The 18,157-nt window shown below is 34.7% G+C and overlaps 1 protein-coding gene across 2 annotated transcripts in view; it reads right to left on the reverse strand.

Annotated features, from left to right (window-relative positions):
* The window catches only part of WDHD1 (WD repeat and HMG-box DNA binding protein 1), a 55,006-nt gene that overhangs the window by 12,052 nt on the left and 24,797 nt on the right, over nucleotides 1–18,157 (reverse strand). For both annotated transcript variants that reach the window (XM_055538114.1, XM_055538115.1), the window contains exons 11-17: nucleotides 16,954–17,164; nucleotides 11,676–11,860; nucleotides 10,169–10,353; nucleotides 7,136–7,377; nucleotides 5,509–5,646; nucleotides 3,852–4,008; nucleotides 430–544 (exon numbers count right to left, since the gene is read on the reverse strand). In XM_055538114.1, coding sequence (XP_055394089.1) covers nucleotides 430–544; nucleotides 3,852–4,008; nucleotides 5,509–5,646; nucleotides 7,136–7,377; nucleotides 10,169–10,353; nucleotides 11,676–11,860; nucleotides 16,954–17,164 — 1,233 coding nt within the window. The remainder of the gene's footprint in view (nucleotides 1–429; nucleotides 545–3,851; nucleotides 4,009–5,508; nucleotides 5,647–7,135; nucleotides 7,378–10,168; nucleotides 10,354–11,675; nucleotides 11,861–16,953; nucleotides 17,165–18,157) is intronic.

Raw genomic sequence — 18,157 nt, forward strand, 5'->3', positions numbered from 1 at the left:
TAGTTATCACAGTTAATGCTCAGAGAACTTGTTAAACTAGATTTGTATAAGCTGATTTGTTTCTTGTTTAGAATTACTAGTTCCAAGATATCAATGACACAGGGCTAGAACTAAAATTAGGCAAGCCTGGTGCCTAGGGTACAAAATTTAAGGAGGCATATTCTCTCAACAACTTGTCCAAGCCTGACAGTGAGTGCCTCACCTAGTGAGGCCCTAATGGTCATACCCATTTACCTCTTAGACAAAGTCCCTGGAAGCAGAGATGGCAACCGGGTACCCTGGGGTTCACAAGACCTCCTCCCTCCCAGCTGCTGCTATTATTTAATTATAAGTAAGGAATACAGAACAAAAGTCATCAGAATAATTTTAAATGCCTGTGTTATAGGCAGGTATCATCAAACTGAGCATCAAGATAAGATTTGTGCATACCTCCATCTGTCCTTTCTCTGTGGCAGTCTGACAGTAAGGAAGCTTAAAGGACAAAACAGCTACAGCAGGGCGTGGAAGGGTAGGAGGAAATCGAGAACCTTTGCAAGGAATACACCTGTCAGAAAAGAAAGAGTCTCACCATAAAAACTTTAAAAAAAATCATAAAAACTGCTACATTAGAAATTTTCCAAAAGTCTGTAAGTTGGAATAACATTATTCCAAATTCCTCTTTTAAAAATGTGCTTTAGGGGACTTCACTGGAAAAGACCCTGATGCTGGGAAAGACTGAAGGGAGGAGAAGGGGACAACAGGATGAGATGGTTGGATGGCATCACCGACTCCAATGGACATGAGTTTGAGCAAACTCCAAGCTCCAGGAGATAGTGAAGGACAGGAAAGGCTGATGTGCTGCAGTTCATGGGGTTGCAAAGAGTTGGACACAACTGAGCGACTGAACAACTGGTGGTCCAGTGGCTAAGACTCTGTGCTCCCAATGCATGCATTCAATCTCTGGTCAGGGAATTAGACCCCACATGCTGCCACTAATCCTGCATAATGCAAAGAAGTCTGAAGATCATATGTGCCACAATTAAGAGTTGACACCATTAAATAAATAAATATTATAATAAACAAAAAACTACTTCAGGCCTGATTAACTATAAAAACTATCCCTCTACATATTTCAATTACTGCAAAAATCCCTCCCCACATCAGCTTTACTAAATGAACAATCACTAAGTGAAATCAGCTCCTTTCAGATTTTCCTTAGCAAAATGCCCACTTTCAAAATATAGAAACTGTGGCATAAATACTTGTCACAGGATCCATATTATAAAACAGATTACCCTTAAGATAAAAAGGTGATAAAGCATATTCACTTTCATTCTTCAATTTGGAAATACTTGGTAACTATTGGTAAAAGTGTCATATAAGAGAAAAAGATGATGAAATGTCCAATACAGGTTAAGTATTTATTATTAGATATTAGTGACAGTGAAGCAGAAGATGCACTATCACTATAAAAAGGTTATAATGTATATCTATCTGCTCTGCTATGCCTTATGTGTTAATGGTTCAGTTGGCAAGAACTTTTCTGACTAGATATGTAAGGCACATATATGCCTATCAGGATGAGTACTTATGTAATTTATGAATTAAAAAATATTCATTCATCATAGTGCTTTATATATGTAGAATACTCTTTTAATGTATGTACTCCAAATTATAAGAAAAACATAACTGCACACTCTAAGTACCATACACAAATTTTCTAATGCTCATGAAGGTATTTAAAAAACTAGTACCTTGTTCCATTCTTAGCAAAAGCCATCCCATTTATTTATAATACAGCCTTTTAATCAGGACTTTAAGTGATGACTTTCTTAAAGGAAAATACTAAGTAAAAATTAGGACTTTGGGTTTAAATTTTTTTCATAAATATCTTCTAATATTATCAAATATCCATTAGAGTAGTTAAAAAAATCAATAAGTAGCAATACCCAGGAATATTTTTCAAATTACATAGTTCTTCCCTTCCCTGTAAGATTTAAATACTCCTTTTTCTTCTTTTTGTGACTATACGATAAAAACAAACATGTTTTTAGAGTTCCAATATTTTTTTATCATAAATCTCATTTTCTTTATTCTTCCTCCTCTTTCATAATTTCATATAAATCAGTGGTTTTCATCACACAGTATCAGGTGGCAATGTGAATACTTAAGTGTCTGAAAATCTCTTGTAGCAATTCTATTACGCACCCATTGACAAAACCATTTTAGTCCTGCAAAATGGAAGACAGAATATTTGCATTCAGAAAGAACAAGTCCAACTACATAAATATATAATGTACATTAACAAAATTAGGAGGAACATTAGGAATAATCTTAATTGCCTTAACACTCTTTTCTCTACAAAGTGACAGACTCTCTTGTTTAAAAACATTTTACAACTTTAATACTTTATTGATTTAGTCATAGTAAGCAATTATCATAAAGAAAAACTGATTAGGGTTTTACTAATAGTTTCTTTAAAACCACATTTACATTAAAGTAGAGCACCAATTCACATTTCTTATCCTTTTCTTAACTTTAAAGACTTGAAGTAAAAAGATCTTTTCTCTGTTAGATATCTCTTTCATGGAAGAAGAAGAAAAAACAAACTCAACTAACTGCTGCCTTGATGGGTTCTGCCTACAATGAATGTGTTTCCTAGAAACTGTGGCTAACTCAATTAAATAATAAAATATGAAAAAATAAACCACAGTTTACCAAGGAACAAAATTATTTCAATTCCTTTTCAAATAAGTCAAAAATTTGTTCTCTTATATTAAGCAGGTGAAAAATATCAACCTGGAGAAAACTGGGGCTGATGTCCAGACTAAGTTTCCAAAAGTCAGTGAGTTTGCTTGTCTTCTGTGTTGTAAGGGACTCTTTTCCACACTGGAGGCAATTTAACTCTTTTAGAACATAGACTCAGGAGAAGATAATGATTTTACCAACCAACCCTTCCAGGGAGTTGGCCTATTTATCTTCATGGGGCACAGAACATACAATCAGTACTTTTAACATGTTTGTTAAGTGAACACAACTTGAAGAAAAAAGTTTTATGTCCAAGTGCATTAAAAAGAGGTAAATACTCAACACAATACTGAATAGAGACAGTATGTACTGAGAATTCTAAACTTGCAGTCAAGGAACTAAATTTCTGTTAGCCCACTCCCTATAACAATGTTGTTTAGTTACTAAGTTATATCTGACTCTTTTTCAATCCCATGGACTGTAGCCCACCAGGCTCCTCTGTCCATGGGGTTTCCCAGGTAAGAATACTGGAATAGGTTGCCATTTCCTTCTCTAGCGGCTCTTCCCATCCCAGGGATCAAACCCAAGTCTCCTGTATTACATGCAGATTCTTTACCACTGAGCCACCTGGGAATCCCTTATAACAATAATTAAGTCAAAAACCTCAAAAAGTAACTAAATTACATAGTCAATTCTAAATCAAAGTTTAAAACAAAAGGTTGTAAGAAAATACGAAATGCCATATTTACCCAGAAATCCCCTCTCTCTGGGGGAAATGATGCTAGTCACGCTAATAAACTTAGTTTCTCTCTCTCTTTTTTTTTGGCTGAGTGGTATGGCTTGGCTTGCAGGATCTTAGCTCCCTGACCTAAGGTTGAACCTGTGCTCCCTGCACTGGGAGCTCCGAGTCTTAACCACTGACCACCAGGGAAGTCCCTTAGTTTCTCTTTTGTTTAATAAGCTCTAAGTCAAGCAATTGGTTGAAAACTTCATAGTGAATATAAAGAAATTCTTAATTTAGTGACTAGGGAAAACAAATTAACTAAGTTGACAGGATAGGCGCAATACAAAGAATTTCAAAGTACTTTTAAAAAGAGTCAACTGAGCATTTTCTAATAGCCCACCTCAGCTGCTGGGGATTTTCATGGATACCAACCACCCAGTAGTGATCAGATTTTCCTTTACAGTGTTCTCTTGTGTTACATACAGGAGTCCATGTATGACCAAGCCCTCTGTTAAGCATTCGAACAATGCCTTCTGAATCCACATAACATGGGGTACCTATATACCAACAGAAAAACAAATCACCTGGAATCATAGCTATGTATTTGTTAAATAAATCTTTTTTTCAAAAACACACACTGATTATTTAACCTTCAATTCAAAACGAAGACAAACACCCCCTCCAAAAAAACCAAAAGGGCAAATAATCCAAGATTATTTCCCATAACATTTCATTAACCACAGAGTAAGACTTAACTGAACAAAAGATGAATTCACTGAAAACTATGCCACCTGCTGGAATACAGCAGTTTTTAAAAAAGCCAATTTCAGGAAAGAAGTTAAAACTTGAATCTGATGATTCCTTAGTCGAGACAGACTTGGAAAAATGAGCAGAACCTGATGCAAGGTGATGATATAGAGAAATGCGTCTTTAGTATTCTTCCTCCCCCTCTCTCCTGGTCTCATCACTGTTCTATTCCCAACAGTTCCCCACTGCTCTCTTCCTAAACTTACCTAGGGAACAAGTAAGCATCCCTGTTTCCCCACCTACTCTGCCCCCATTTCAGGAAATGCATGGTACATTTCCCAATTATCCTTTTTTTAATCTGAGACTTCACATCCCTCTTACTAGCAGTTTCCTCAGGGTGTAGATCTGATAGGTAATTGGAAGAAAAAAACCAAAGCGATAAAAATGGAAGTTATTAATGGTCACATTATTGAAGCATAAGTGACTAATATCTCAATAGAAAACACATTCAGAAATGGTTGGATTTTTAAAAACAAACTGGAGTTTCCAATGATGAATCCCCAAGAATAGAAATATTTAAGCCAGAAGACAGGGTTGATAGGTGCCTTAAAATAAGGCACTCCTTAGTGTCCTTCAAACATCTGTCATAACCCACTACTGAGTCTGCAACAGGACACATTCAGTAGAAATATATGAGCCACAAATATAATTTTTAATTTCTTAGTGCCACATGAGAAAAGGGGGAAAATGTGAAGGCAATTTTAATAGTATTTTTATTCAATCTAATATCCAGCACTATCATTTTATCATGTAATCAATGTAAAAGAATTACTGAAATTTTTTACATCCTTTTTTCCATACTAAGCCTTCCAAATTTGGAAAGTATTTTATAGTTATAGCACATCTCAACTCAGATTAGCCACTTTTCAAGTGCTCAGCAGCCACATTTGGCTGGTGGTTACTGTAGTGATCAATGCAGCAATAGAAAATTCCTGATTTCCACGTAGACTCTGCTAGAAAAGCCAAAACTTGAACAGGTACTTGTATCTCCTCTTTGCTAGCTAATAAACTTTCAGAAAAATTTATTTCCCTCTTAGTAAGTTTTCTAATCAGAAGAAGACATCTTGTACATAAAACAGTGGCTACCTTGCCTGGAAACCTTAGTTTTCAGTTCTGTTAACATATTAAAATAAAGTAATTTAAACATAAAATACAGACAAGTTATCTTTAAACAAATTAATTAGGAATAAAATAATGAACAACAATTTTCTTCTTGAAAAATATCTTTAATATAAATAAATTTATCTTGCCTTCAGCTGAAAATCCAACCCATACAAGATAGGATTTCCTTGTAAGAGGAAGAGGATCACCATGCAAAATTTGTTTTTTCTTTTTCCCTAGCTCTAGCAGTTGAACTCCAAGGCACTGATCCCCATCAAATCCTGTACCTAGTGAGAAAATGTAAATATAAGTCAGGTATCAACGGTTATTTAGCTATAATGCTAAATTATAGTTAAAATAATTAATCTAAATTATTTTGTGAATTTAGGTTATTTTGTGATAAATTCCTAGATTAATTAGCAGTACTTTTTATAGATAATCTTTTTATCTGAGGCACCAATAAGGCATTAGAACAGTATGTTACATAAATGAGAACTTTACATAAAATGGTAATGTATGCGGTAATTCTCAAGAATTGAGATTCATAAGTGGTCATTCTCAAGAATATAATTGTAAATATTCAAAAAGTGGTAATTCTCAAGAATATAACTGTAAATACTCAAAAAGTATTTACAGAGAGCTTTCTTTGTACCAAGTATTGAGGCTACAATGTAAATAAGACAAAGTCAGTGTTCTCATGAAATTCATATTCAGGTAGGAGAGAAAAAAACAATTTAAAAAAGAAAGAAAATACTAAGTGTCATCTTTGAGGATTAAAATACTAATGTGACACAGAGGGTCAGACTAAGTGGCTACTTTAGACTGGACAAAGGTGGCCTTTGGAAAAAGTGAAATTTAAACTGATATATGATTTGCAAGTTGGAGCTGGCCATCCAAATGGTAAGAGGAGGAGCACTATAGTAGACAGGGGACAGTTAATGAAAAGGGCCCAATGGAACAAACATGGTGATTTTGAAGAACACAAAGAAGTCAATAGGGCCAGAATCACTGACAAGAGAAAATGTAGTAAGAGATGAGGCTGAAGAGGCAGGCAAAGGTCAGTTCACGTAGGACTTGGCCACCCGTGACAACAAGTTTGAGTTTTATTCTAAAGCAACAGAAAATCATCAGAGGAATCTGTGCAGAAGAGGGAAGTGACTGGATTTATGTTTTTAACAAATTACCAGTAAGAACTGAAGATGAAAAGCTAGTCGGAGGTTATTATAACAGCTAAGAGACGATGTCTCATTTGGACTGAGGTTTTAGTGGAGGTGTGGAACCTGTTGTGTGCACTAACATGATATGACTTTGCTGACACAAGTGATGCTAGGGGTGTGAGGGAAGAGAAGAATCAAAGATAACTCTTACATTTCTGCCTTGAATGGTAGTACGCCATTTATCAAGATCAAAAAACGAAGGAGCAAGTTCGGAGGGGAAAAAAAGCCCAGAGGCTTTACTGTGACCAAGTTAAGTTTGAGGTGTGTCAAAACTCTACACAGAGATTTCAAGTTGACAATCGGATATGTAAGTCTGCAGATATAAGAAGGGAGTAGGGTTGATGATACTAACTTACAGTCATGAACACAGAGATGTACTAAAGCCATGGGTCTTAATGAAATAACCCAGGGTAGTTTCTCAAACTGTATTTTTTTACTTGTGAGTCATAAAATTAATCCAGATCAGTAACCTATTAAGACCAGTCTTAGCATAATGATGGGTACTGAAGACAGAATATGAAGAATACAAAAGAATATAAAATACTAGAAAAAAATCTACCTCTGTGATAAACAATGACAAGCTGTTCTCCATGTCCAGCCATTGACACAATAGGCCCAGGGAGACTGAAGACCTCTTTCTGAACACCTCCAATGGTAAACAAGCGAAGAAGCAAGGAGCTAGTGGCAGCAGCAGCCCATCCCTGACCAAGACATATGGCTTCAATATCTTCATTCGGAGGCATGTCTACTATCCACTCTTTGCTTGAATCCCAAGAACTAAGGTGCAGGCAGTGAAGCTTGCTAAAAATTAAAATAAGACAAAAACAATCAAACTTTCACATTTGATATTTTATATATATATATAACATGATACTCAAAATCAAGTAACAAAGCCAAATAGTTTATTTTTCTATTATAACAAATAGAACAAAATCAAATGGTTTATTTTTGATAAACTAACAATAACAAAATCAAATAGTTTATTTTTCTATTATACACAAATAATGGCATCTTTATATGCTATATAATATACACAAAAAATGACCGTTTATAAACAAAACAGCTTTAAGAAAGAAATCATGAAATATCCTTAAAATGTACTATGTTAAAACTATTAAAGTCATGTTATTATAGAATATTTAAAGATACAAGAAAATGCTCACAACATGTTAAATGGAAAACAACCCAGGATAAAATCAGCAGAACATGATCCAAGGCTACACACACATACAAAAATCATGACTATATTTTTAAAAAGAAAGGAAGCATCAAAATGATCAGCAAGAGTGCTCTCATTGCCAAAGACAAAAACAAAACCTTTAATATGGGAGAATAAAGAGAAAAAAAATTAAATATTATCGCACCAGGGAGAATACCAACCACTGCTAACAATTTGATTTGTGATTCCAGTCTTTTTACTTTTGCATCTATATATACATGTAAGTTGTTATGAAACTTAAGCTTCAGAATGTAGATGTCATAGTATTTAGAATCAGAGGCAATACTGATTTCCTGAATAGTAATTTTAAATTCAAATTTAAAATAAAGGGGGATGGGAATTATTCCCTGGCAGTCCAGTGGTTAGGACCCCTTGCTTTCACTGCCAAGGGTGTGGGTTCAATCCCAGATCGAGGAACTAAGATGCCACAAGCCACGTGGGCACAGCCAAAAAAAATTAACCTAAGTAAATCAAGAAAAGACAAAATACCATATGATATCATTTATATGTGGAATCTAAAATACGAGAGAAATGAGGTGAGGGGTCAGTCACTCAGTCCTGTCTGACTCTGTGACTCCATGGATTGTAGCCCAACAGGCTCCTCTGTCCATGGAATTCTCCAGAATACTGGAGTGGGAAGCCCCAACAAAAATGAACATATCTACAAAACAGAAACACTCACAGACATAGAGAACAGACTTGTGGTTGTCAAGTGGGGAAGGGGGAAAGGATTGGGAGTTCAGAATTAGCAGATGCAAACTAATGTACAAGTTCCTAGTGTATAGCAGAGGGAACTATATTCAATATCCAGTGATAAACTATAATGGAAAAGAATAAATATGTACAACTGAGTCACTGCTATACAGCAGAAATTAATGCAGCATTGTAATCAACTATACTTCAATAAAAAAATTAAGAACAACAACAACAACAAAGAACAAAATAAAAGGATAATATTGTCTAAGACTGTGAAATAATATATCTAGGAAAACAAAAAGAACAATCATCAATCAGGAAATCCTAACAATCCTAACAATCTGAAATCAAAATTGCACATGGAGCCAAGGGGGAAGGAAGAACCGCAGGGGGAGCATGCGGGGAGGATTGCGAGTCTAGGGTTAGCAGATGCAAACTAGTATATACATAGGACTGGATCAACAATGAGGCCCAAATGAATAGCATACGGAACTCTATTCAATATTCTATGATAAACCATGATGGGGAAGAATATAAAAAAGAATGCATATATAACTGAATCACTTTGCTATACAGCAGAAACTAACATAATATTGTAAAACAACTATATTTCAATTAAAAAAAACTGCACATGGGAATAGATGTTCTAATTATGTAAGATATTCTGAGTTAGACACTGAGTCAACAGTGATTTATTTTAGTAAACTGATTTAATTCAAAAATCAAGTACTGAGTTGATTTTACATTGTGTAAATTAGGAAACCAATTAAAATATTAAAATGACCCAATCTGGTATTTCTCAGGCTTTAATGCATACTCTTCCACTGAGGATCTTGTTAAAATGCAGATTCTGACTCAGAAGGTATGGAGTTGGGTCTGTGATTCTGTGTTTTCAACATGCTCCCAGGCGACCATGCCCGTAGTTTGTGGACCATACATTGAGCAGCAAGGAGCTAAAGTATCAGTCAGAAGGATTTTAATTTCAAATATCCTGGGACTTAGTAAAATCTAGGATCAAATGTATAATAAGCATCATGATCAGCTGAAAAAATTAACAGGAGAGGGCAAGCTGGCTGAAATAACAAAGCTGAATAAAATGCTTTCTTCTTTTAAAAAAAATATAGATTCTGCATCCATTGCTTTTCCAACTTAATTTTCTTGTCTCCATATCTACCTACCTACCCTACCTACCTACTAACATACCTAAGAAGTCTGAAGTATATTAAGTCAAAAAGTCAAAATGACAAATAGTACTTAAAAAATTTTTCAATGTGTTCCCTCCTCCCTTTTTTAAAAGAGAAGTCGCAGATCTAATCTACAGTGATAAAACCCAGATTAGCAGTTGTTCAAGGCTGGAATTAGACTAACTGTTAATTGTTAAGAGTAATTATATTTGAGAGAAGAATTCTTCAGGCAATTTTCATTTTCTAAAAAGTCTGTACTACTTAAACTTGTTTACAATTAATATGTGTATTATTCTTATGAAAGAAGGGGACAATCAGGCAAAATCAGACATATGTTCTGAGGTATTATAGGTGTATTGTATTTGTACTAAACGTTTCTTCCTGAAATTCCATATTACAAAAGATGTATAATTTTGTTTTTTGTCTTACAACTTTATGTACTAAATTTCAAAGTTCAACAGTAATGAAGTTCTCCTAAGTATCTTGAATTTACCTTGCTAGTTCATCAGTGCTTTCACATGCCAACAAAACAGCTTCATGGGAAAGATCTGCTACTGTGTAATTAAAAGTGTTTAATAAGTGTGTTGCATGGTGTATAGAGGTATCATGAAATTCCACATCTATGGCATTGTCTTGCTCATCATTATAGCAGCGAATAATTCCAATAGAGTTCCACACCTACAAACATGTTAAGGTTAAATACAAGTGAGAAAGATTAAAGTTCTTAGAATCAGCAGGCTAAAATACTACAAATTAACAAATAATGTAGTCTGTATAAGGGATTAAGTTATGGAAGCAACCACTTTCAGGTAACAGTAGATACTTGAGCATCAGAGCAACAATTACTAATTATTCTTTTCCTCATGAAAAGGTACATACATATTTATTAGCAAATGTGGTATTTTACTTAATATTTTTAAAGTATATTACTTTCATAAAAAATATTTTACAATTGGCCTTTGAACAGATGAACCATTAAATTCCTCAAAGGAAACGTTTCGAAAGTTTCTTTACAAATATGGATATAAATGACTGCATACTTTTTTGGTCCAAGCAACTTGTTTATAGTCATGGCATAAATATATATATTACGAGGCAGCATAAATTGATACCATTTGAAAACCTGTATTCCACTCATGTACACTACTGGCTCCCCCTGAGCCCTAGTGTTTCCTTTATTCTACCACAAATATAACTATTAAATAAAGTACTTGACAATATTAGAAAAATTAAGATCTATCACCTGATGATGACTACTGATGAGACAATAAAAAGTTTTTCTTTTTAAATAAAACACCACCTTTAATATTTATCCATAAATTTATGCCAGGACCATACCATTCAAAAAGGACAACTGTTCAAGTCCTCAGTGGAAAAACTCAAGCAGTCAACAAATAAACATATTAAACTTTTTTAGCTCTTAAAGTTAAGACAAAAAGTTAATGTAGTTGTTTATCTATAAATATATATTAAATGCCTACTGTGCCATACCTTGTTCTAAGTGCTATCAATAAACAGAAAAATCTCTACACTTGTGGAGCAAAAATTCCAGTAGCATGGGTAAAAGGGGCAGACAATTTTTTAATAGTACTTATCACCTTCTGATACTATATTATACTTCCCAAAAAACAGAAGGCGTTCTAACTAGTCTTTTAGAATCCGTACAATCTTCTATATAAAACTAACATGAGAAATAAAAGTTGGAAGCATAGTCAAGAGAAACTGCAAGATATACAGTCACATTTACTTATGTTCATTATATGTCATTTTGTGAAGCAGAATTTTATTTAACCCAATTTTCAAAAATTAGGTTGAAATAAGATTAAAACTGTTAGTTAACCATAAAATAAATCAACCACAAAATTATAAGCAACCAAAGTGCTCCAGGTTAATGAAGGTTTTTAAAAAATATTTTTTACCAAACAAAATTAACTATAATAAGATAAAATGTTAAAGTGAGATAAAACTACTTTAAAGTTACATGTAGACCCGCGGCTTACCATGAATCTGTGAGTGAGATGCAAGGGTGTAGAACCTGACTGGAATGGCTTTTGCCGGGGAGTTGGCATAGGACCATCATAAAATGGCCTCTGGGATGTTACAACCGGTAGATTGTGAATGCTGCCTCCCTGATCATCTTCCTCTTCTTTGAAAAGACTAGAACCAATTTTTAGCATTGTAACATCTAGAAAACAAAGGATTATAATTAGAGAATCATAAATACCAGCTATCTTGGAAAAGTATTATGAAATCTACTAACCATGTCCAATCATATTTAATAATACTAACATGCTATTTGCCTCTTTCACTGTGTTAGTATCTGTGGTAATAGTTCAAACATCAGAGGGTTAAACTGTTGGTACCTTAGCATGAAGTAAGTCAGTGGCACCAATCTGTATTAGCAGTCAATGTATTGTTAACCAACTGTAGTAAAAATATTAATTTTATTAAATTTTGAGTTTTGCATAGACTTTTAAAAAATGTTCTCTGTGTTAAAATGGGAAATGTATATACAGAATTGGGATGACTGTCTCAAAAAAAAAAAAAAGCATTTGTTGAGCTGTAAGCTGAACTAATTTTTCATGTAACAGCATTTTTACCTAAAAGAATGCCAGATAAACTACAGTTACACAAACTCAGGAATGTGGTAAACGTCGTCTTAAAAATGAAGTGGTCATTTAAGAAAAATAACTGACAGAATTTGTGGTTAATGATAAAATTTGAGCTTTCAAGTGAAAATCAGAATAATGAAAAACCTATATCTGCCACCATGAACTTGACCGCTCTGTAATATTTAAAAACTTCTGATGAGATTGGTGATGATACTAACAAATATTCTAGATAACGTGCCAGTATCAAGAAGGTCTGCAAAGCTCAATAAGCCAGCATTTTCCAAATTACCAATGCATCTGTGACAGAATCAAACACAGTAAAAGATCATTCAAAGCTCAAGTTAGACCAATGGATTTTAACATAGTAAGAGAGTTGGAAAGTTCACCAGCAAATTTTCAGATTCCGCATTGCAAGAAATCTTTAAGAAACTATCATTTGCTGCATTTTGGTAAAGCATCAAAGAGGAATATCTGTAGTTATTTCAACAGACTATTAAAAATACTTCTCCCTTTTCAAACAATATATTGTGTGAGGCTAAATTTTCTTCACATACTTCAAACAAAACTAATGTATGGCAGTAGACTGAGTCTTGAGGCATGTGAGGGAATTCAGCTAGCTGTCTTCTATGCTAAGATTTGCAAAAGGGTAAAGTAACACCACTTTTCTAGCTATTTTATTTTCATAAAAAGTATTATGTTTACATATAATGAGTTTGTTGTTAAAGTGAATATTTTAAAAATTTCTCAGTAAACAACAATAAACATAACTCGGCAAACAATTTTCTTTGGGATCCTCAAAAAGTTTAAGAATGTAATGAGTTCCTGAGACCAAACATCTGAGGAGTGCTATACTATAAATCCTACATGCTTTAAATGTAGCACAATTTACCATGAACATTGGCATTTTACTTGGTAATGTTCAAATGTGTTAACTTTAGCATGTAAGTTGTAATAATCATTTATTTAAAGGCTCTTAATTATAATCTCAATATCTTAAACAGATAGCAAACTATTCAGGTCACCTATTTCTTGAGTTAGCTTGGTAGCTTGTGCCTGTCAAAGAATTTGTCCATTTCCGGCTTCCCTGGTGGCTCAGTGGTAAAGAATTTGCTTGCCGAGGAGAAACAGGTTCAATCCCTGATCTGGCAAGATCCCATATGCTGCCGGGCAACTAAGCCTATGCACCACAACTATTGAGCCTGAGCTCTAGAGCCCAGGAACTGCAGCTACTGAGCCCACATGCCTCAACTACTGAAACCTGCATGCCCTAAAGCCCATGCTCCACAACAAGAGAAGCCACTACGATGAGAAGCCCCCACCACAACTAAAGAAAAGCCCTCTCAGCAACAAAGACTCAGCATACACAAAAACAGGTAAATAATAAAAAAAAAAGAACCCGTCCATTTCATCTAAGATGTTGAATTTATAAGCACAAAGTTGTTCATAATGTTCAGTTATTAAACATTTGTTAATAGCAGTGCTATCTTAGAGAAATATAATGTGAGTTATAAATGTAATTTAAGATTTTCTAACAGCCATATTTTAAATAGTAAAAAGATACAGGTGTAATTAATTTTAATAACATACTGTATTTAAAATATAATTTCAACAGGTACTCAATGTAAAAAATGGCCAGATAGTTTTTACATTCTCTTTTTTGTACTGTCTTCAAAATCTTGTCACATTTAATAATCACAACACATCTCAATCTGAACTAGCCACATTTTCAGTGCTCAATAGCCACAAGGGGCTAGTGGCCATCATATTGGATAGTGAAGGTCTATGGGATACACAATGATGATATACCTTCATTACTTACATCAATCATTTGTGTCTTTATTTCTTGATCACTCAGGATAGAGATGTATCAGTTTTATTGACCTTTTCAAAGAATTAGCTTTTGGTTTAATGCTAGCAAAGTAATGCTCAAAATCCTTCAAGCTAGGCTTGAACAGTACATGAACTGAGAACTTGCAGATTACAAACTAGATTTGGAAAAGTCAGAGGAACCAGAGATCAAATTGCCAACATCTGCTGGATCATACAAAAAGCAAGAGAATTCCAAAAAATCTACTTCTGCTTCATTGAGTATGCTAAACCCTTTGACTGTGCAGATCACAACTAACTATGGAAAATTCTTAAGAGATGGGAGTACCAGACCACCTTAACTCTCTCCTGAGAAACCTATATGTGGGTCAAGAAGCAACAGTTAGAACCAGACACGAACAATGGACTGGTTCCAAATTGGGAAAGGAGGATGTCAAGGCTGTATTTTGTTACTCTGCTTATTTAAGTACATCATGCAAAACGCTGGACTGGAAGAAACACAAGCTGGAATCAAGATGGCTGGGAGAAATACCAGTAACATCAGATATACAGATGACACCACCCTTAAGGCAGCAAGTGAAGTGGAACTAAAGAGCCTCTTGAGGAGAATGAAAAAACTGGCTTAAATTTCAACATTCAAAAAACTTAGATCATGGCATCTGGTCCCATCACTTCATGACTATTAGAAGGGCAAAAAGTGGAGTAACAGTGATAGATTTTATTTTCTTAGGCCCCAAAATCACTACGGACAGTGACTACAGCCACAAAATGAAAAGAGGCTCGCTTCTTGGAAGAAAAGCTATGACCAACCTAGACAGCATATTAAAAAGCAGAGACATTACTTTGCTGACAAAGGTGTGTATAGTCAAAGCTATGGTTTTTCCAGTAGTCACGTACAGATGTGTGAGTTGGACCATAAAGAAAGCTGAGTGTCGAAGAATTGATGCTTTCGAATTTTTGGTGCTGGAAAAGACTCATGACAGTCCCTTGGATAGCAAGGAAATCAAACCAGATAATCCTAAAGGAAGTCAACACTGAATATTTATTGGAAGGACTATTGCTGAAGCTGAAGCTCTAAATACCTTGACCACCTGATGTGAACAGCCAACTCACTGGAAAAGATGATGATGCTGGGAAAGATGGAGGGCAGGAGGAGAAGAGGGTGACAGAGGATGAGATGATTGGATGGCATCATCGACTCAATGGACATAAATTTGAGCAAACTCCAGGAGATAGTGAAGGACAAGGAAGTCTGGCATGCTGCAGTCCATGAGGTCACAAAGAGTTGGGCACAACTTAGTGGTTGAACAACAACAAATACCTTTTGGTTGTCAATTTCACTGACTTCTACTCTTCAAAAAAAAATTTAACAGCTTTACTGAGATATAACTGACATACCATATAATTGACCCATTTAAAGTGTACAATTTCATGGTTTTTGGTATATTCATAGAAATGTGCAACCATCAGCACAATTTTAAAACATTTTCCTCACCTCAAAATGAAACCCTGTACCTCTTAGCTATCACTCTCTACTTCTCTATTCATCCTTATGCAACCACTAATTTACTTACATGAATGGAATGATGTAATTTATAGCTTTGTGACTAGCTTCTTTCACTTAGTATAATGTTTTCAAGGTTTATCCATGTTGTAGCCTGTTCTTTATTATTTCCTTCCTTCTGCTTGCTTGGGATTTAATTTCCTCTTTTTCTAGATTGCTAAAGCAGAAGCTTTAGATCATTGTTTTTTTTAGGATGAAATGTTTTTCAACATATGTATTTAATAGTATGGCAACACTTTACCAACTCAATCATCAGTTCAGTTCAGTTGCTCAGTCATATCCAACTCTCTGTGACCCCATGTACTGCAGCACACCAGGCCCCCTCCCTGTCCATCACCAACTCCTGCAATTTATTCAAACTCATGTCAAACTTGAGTCGGCAATGCCATCCAACCATCTCATCCTCTGTCGTCCCCTTCTCCTTCTGCCTTCAATCTTTTCCAGCATCAGGGTCTTTTAAAATGAGTCAGTTCTTCGCATCAGGTGGCTGAAGTATTGGAGCTTCAGCTTCAGCATCAGTCCTTCCAATGAATATTCAGGACTAATTTCCTTTAGGATGGACTGGTTGGATCTCCCTGCAGTCTAAGGGACTCTCAAGAGTCTTCTTGAACACCACAGTTCAAAAGCATCAATTCTTCGGCACTCAGCTTTCTTTATAGTCCAACTCTCACATCCATACATGACCACTGGAAAAACCATAGCTTTGACTAGACAGACCTTTGTCAGCAAAGTAATGTCTCTGCTTTTTAATATGCTGTGTAGGTTGGTCACAGCTTTTATTCCAAGGAGCAAGAGTCTTTTAATTTCATGGCTGCAGTCACCATCTGCACTGATTTTGGAACCCCCCGAAAAAAAGTCTCTCACTGTTTCCATTGTTTCCCCATCTATTTGCCATGAAGTGATGGGACCAGATGCCATGATCTTAGTTTTCTGAATGTTGAGTTTTAAGCAAGCTTTCACTTTCTCTCTCCTCTTTCACTTTCATCAAGAGGCTCTTTAGTTCTTCTTTGCTTTCTGCCATAAGGGTGGTGTCATCTGCGTATCTGAGGTTATTGGTATTTCTCATGGCAATCTTGATTCATTTGTGCTTCATCTAGTCCAGCATTTCTCATGATGCACTCTGCATATAAATTAAATAAACAGGGTAACAATATACAGCCTTTGATGTACTCCTTACTTACCAGCTCAATACTGACTTTGAATAATAGTTTTAATAAAAAATGGAAAATATTGATCAACAGGATGGATTATCACATTCACAAAGTCAACTCATACCAACTGAGTTTTCATCATCTTCGAGGATGTGACTTCGCTGTCTAGGACGACCTGAAGCCAGCATAAGGTCATCATCATCTTCCTCATCATTTACAATCCCCTTTGAAAAAGAGTGAGTTTTGACTGCATTGTCATTTAGACAGTCACCGACATTACTTGTATCATCTCCATCAAAAAGATCATTATAATCCTTTTCTACTCTGTTAGACACCTTGAACAAAGTAATACAAATAAGAAAATATTAGTGAACTATTTAGATAAACACAATTACTCAAAAGGCAACCTTTTAACATGTATCTATAAACTCTACTGAGTAAGCAAATGCCTTGGTAAAAATAATTGACAAATATATTTATTAGGACTGCTATTTACATTATGAAAGACCTAGTCCTTACTTTAAATGCCTTATAGTCTATAGATAAGGTGGCAGTATAAGACAGACACATAAAGAATACATGTGTATATCCAAATATAAAGCAAGATTTTATTCTTCACAATCATTATCCAGAAAAGAAGTCACCTATGAGTCCTTACAAAGTCTCTCACTATAAGATATTCTCTCTTTATTTTCTTTTTGAACAAGATACTGCCCAGGTAAGATGTTTAAATGATCTCAGTTAAAGCTTGTTCTGGGGATATTTTTGGAAATTTTTTGATGCTTACAGAAGTAAACAGAACCAACAGAAAAACAAAAGTGGCAATTAAATTCAACATTAATCATTGATTCCTAGGAATATGAATATATTGCAAGTACTGAATGTCACTGTAAAAAATTTTTGAAATCACTTTAAAAAATGAGCAGTAAGCAGTTATGCTGTAAAGATCACAGTTATTAATACAGAATGAATAAAAACCATACAATATTAAGTCAAAGGAAAAACTTATAGCTGGGAATAAAAGTCTAGTAAGAACACCATTAATGGATTTAAAAGGGACTATATCACAAATCTGTTAGGTGGAAATGCATATAAATGTGTTCTAGAAAGTTGATATTTAAAAAATGAGAGAACAGGAAAAATATTTCTGAGTTCATATGACTGAATAATTAAATAACTAAATGCTAAAAGAAGATATTTAACTATTTTATCCATAGTCCTAAATGTTTACATACTCAAGTTGGTAATAAATTTGCTTTTAGCTTTGTTATCAAAAATGAGGATTTTAATCTTTTCCTTGTGGAGAGGGCCACTCAGTGCTAGAGGTG

Source organism: Bubalus kerabau, chromosome 10 (assembly GCF_029407905.1).
Source record: "Bubalus kerabau isolate K-KA32 ecotype Philippines breed swamp buffalo chromosome 10, PCC_UOA_SB_1v2, whole genome shotgun sequence".
In the NCBI taxonomy this organism is placed as follows: domain Eukaryota; kingdom Metazoa; phylum Chordata; class Mammalia; order Artiodactyla; family Bovidae; genus Bubalus; species Bubalus kerabau.